Source organism: Fonticula alba (genome assembly GCF_000388065.1).
Source record: "Fonticula alba strain ATCC 38817 unplaced genomic scaffold supercont2.7, whole genome shotgun sequence".
Taxonomy (NCBI): Eukaryota; order Rotosphaerida; family Fonticulaceae; genus Fonticula; species Fonticula alba.
Genome location: NW_009242977.1, coordinates 890,135 through 891,759, shown reverse-complemented (window position 1 = coordinate 891,759; position 1,625 = coordinate 890,135). Strand labels below are relative to the sequence as shown.

The window sequence follows — 1,625 nt, the reverse complement described above, 5'->3', positions numbered from 1 at the left end:
CTCCACTCTAACCCCTCCCAGAGCGTCGACTGGACTCTAAATTCCTCGCCTAGCTGACTCCGCGCCCCGGGCGCCCCCCCCCCTCCCCCCGGCCCCAGGCCCCCGGCCACCACACCGCCCCCCGTTGCACTGTTGTGGCCCCGTCCCACCGCCGCGGCCGCGTCCCTCGGCGGCGGCCCGGCCAGGGGAGGAACGGCTGCGAGAAAAAGAAGCCGGCCGCTTGGGCCTGCCCCGATTGGGGGAGCCCCACGCAACAGGGCCCCGCCGGGGCGGACACACCCGCGGCCGGCGCGCTGCGGGACAACTCACTCCTCCTGGACGCCAGCCGGGAGGGGGGGGGGGGGGGCCTCTCGCTACCGGCGGGTGGGCGATGGCCGGAGAGAATGCGCGCGGGACCGGGCGCCCGAGGAAGAACAAGGCCGTCATGGTCGCCAGCCACCCCCGCCACCGGGAGGAGAGAACAATGGCACGAGGGAAAGCCCAGGATAGAAAGAGGGCGAGAGGGAGGGACAGCGACGAAGGAAGAGCGACGAGGGCGCCCGGCTGACGGGCAATTTCGAGGAACCACAACCCGAGGGCCACTGCATATTGGCCCCTCTGGTAGGGGGGGGAGGAGGAGGAGGGGACCCAGGCGCCGGGGGGCGCTCTGGGCGCGGCGACGCTTGCTCCCGCCCCCGCCCCGGAGGCTCGGGCTTTCCATGCTCGGGGACCCTCTTGCACGGGGCTTGCCGGCGCGGCTTCGGGCCCGCCCGCTCCCCGGGAGGCGAGGACCTCCGGCCGGGCCCGGGAGAGAGCGAAGATCAGGATCGCACATGACCCCACTCGGCCTGCGGCCCCCCCGCCCCGTGTGCCCCTCCGCCCACTGCCCCCCCCCCCCCTCGCCCCCCCAGGGAGGCCTGCCAATGTGCCCCGGGACCACACCGGGCCGAGGGGGAGGGGCAGACTACGCGGCCCGGGTCAAGAATGCGCCCCGTCCGGCCGCGAGCCCCCCTCGGTCCTCGAGCTGGCGCTGGCGCCTCGATCGGCCGCTGGCGGGGCCGGGCTGGACGAGGCGCGCAGGAGAACCACACATCCCCCCGACCCGGGGAAGAAAAGGCGCCAAATGAGGTCCAACAGACCCCCCCGCACCGGGGGTGACTGGGCCTCATCCCTCGCCTGATGCTCCCTCCCCGGGGGGGGGGGGGGGGGGCAGGATGGCAAGCACACCCGGTCGACGGTGTCCCCGCGCGCGCGGTCTTGGTGTTTGCACGCGCACACGCGTACACGTACACACGGCCGTCTGCTGGGCGCCTCCCTGGCCGAAGGGGCGCCCCTGGCGGTGTGGCGTCTTGCTGCTACATGCTCCTGCCCCTCCCCCCCCCCCCCCCGCTCCTGGCTTCCTGTTCCCCGCTCCCCGCCCCCGAACAAGCGGGAGGGACGATCGCGCCGCCGGGGGACGGGGGGAGGGGAGTTCCCATGGTTGAAAGCCCAGGCGGGGCTGTCTCACACTGCCCCTACAGGGCAGGGGCGCGGTGCCCTCTCACAACGCGAAAGCCCCCGCCCACCCTCGGGGCGGGGCCGGAGCCCGGCAGAGGGCACAGGGGCGCGGGCGATGCGATGATGACACATCTCCCCCCGAGCCGGGG

General features: G+C 74.5%; 1 protein-coding gene across 1 annotated transcript in view; it reads right to left on the bottom strand.

Annotated features, from left to right (window-relative positions):
* Positions 1 to 1,482: 1,482 nt before the first annotated feature.
* H696_04399 (hypothetical protein) overlaps positions 1,483 to 1,625 on the bottom strand; it is a gene marked incomplete at both ends in the record, with an annotated part of 845 nt that continues 702 nt past the window's right edge. The window contains one exon of the mRNA XM_009498276.1: positions 1,483 to 1,545. Coding sequence (XP_009496551.1) covers positions 1,483 to 1,545 — 63 coding nt within the window. The remainder of the gene's footprint in view (positions 1,546 to 1,625) is intronic.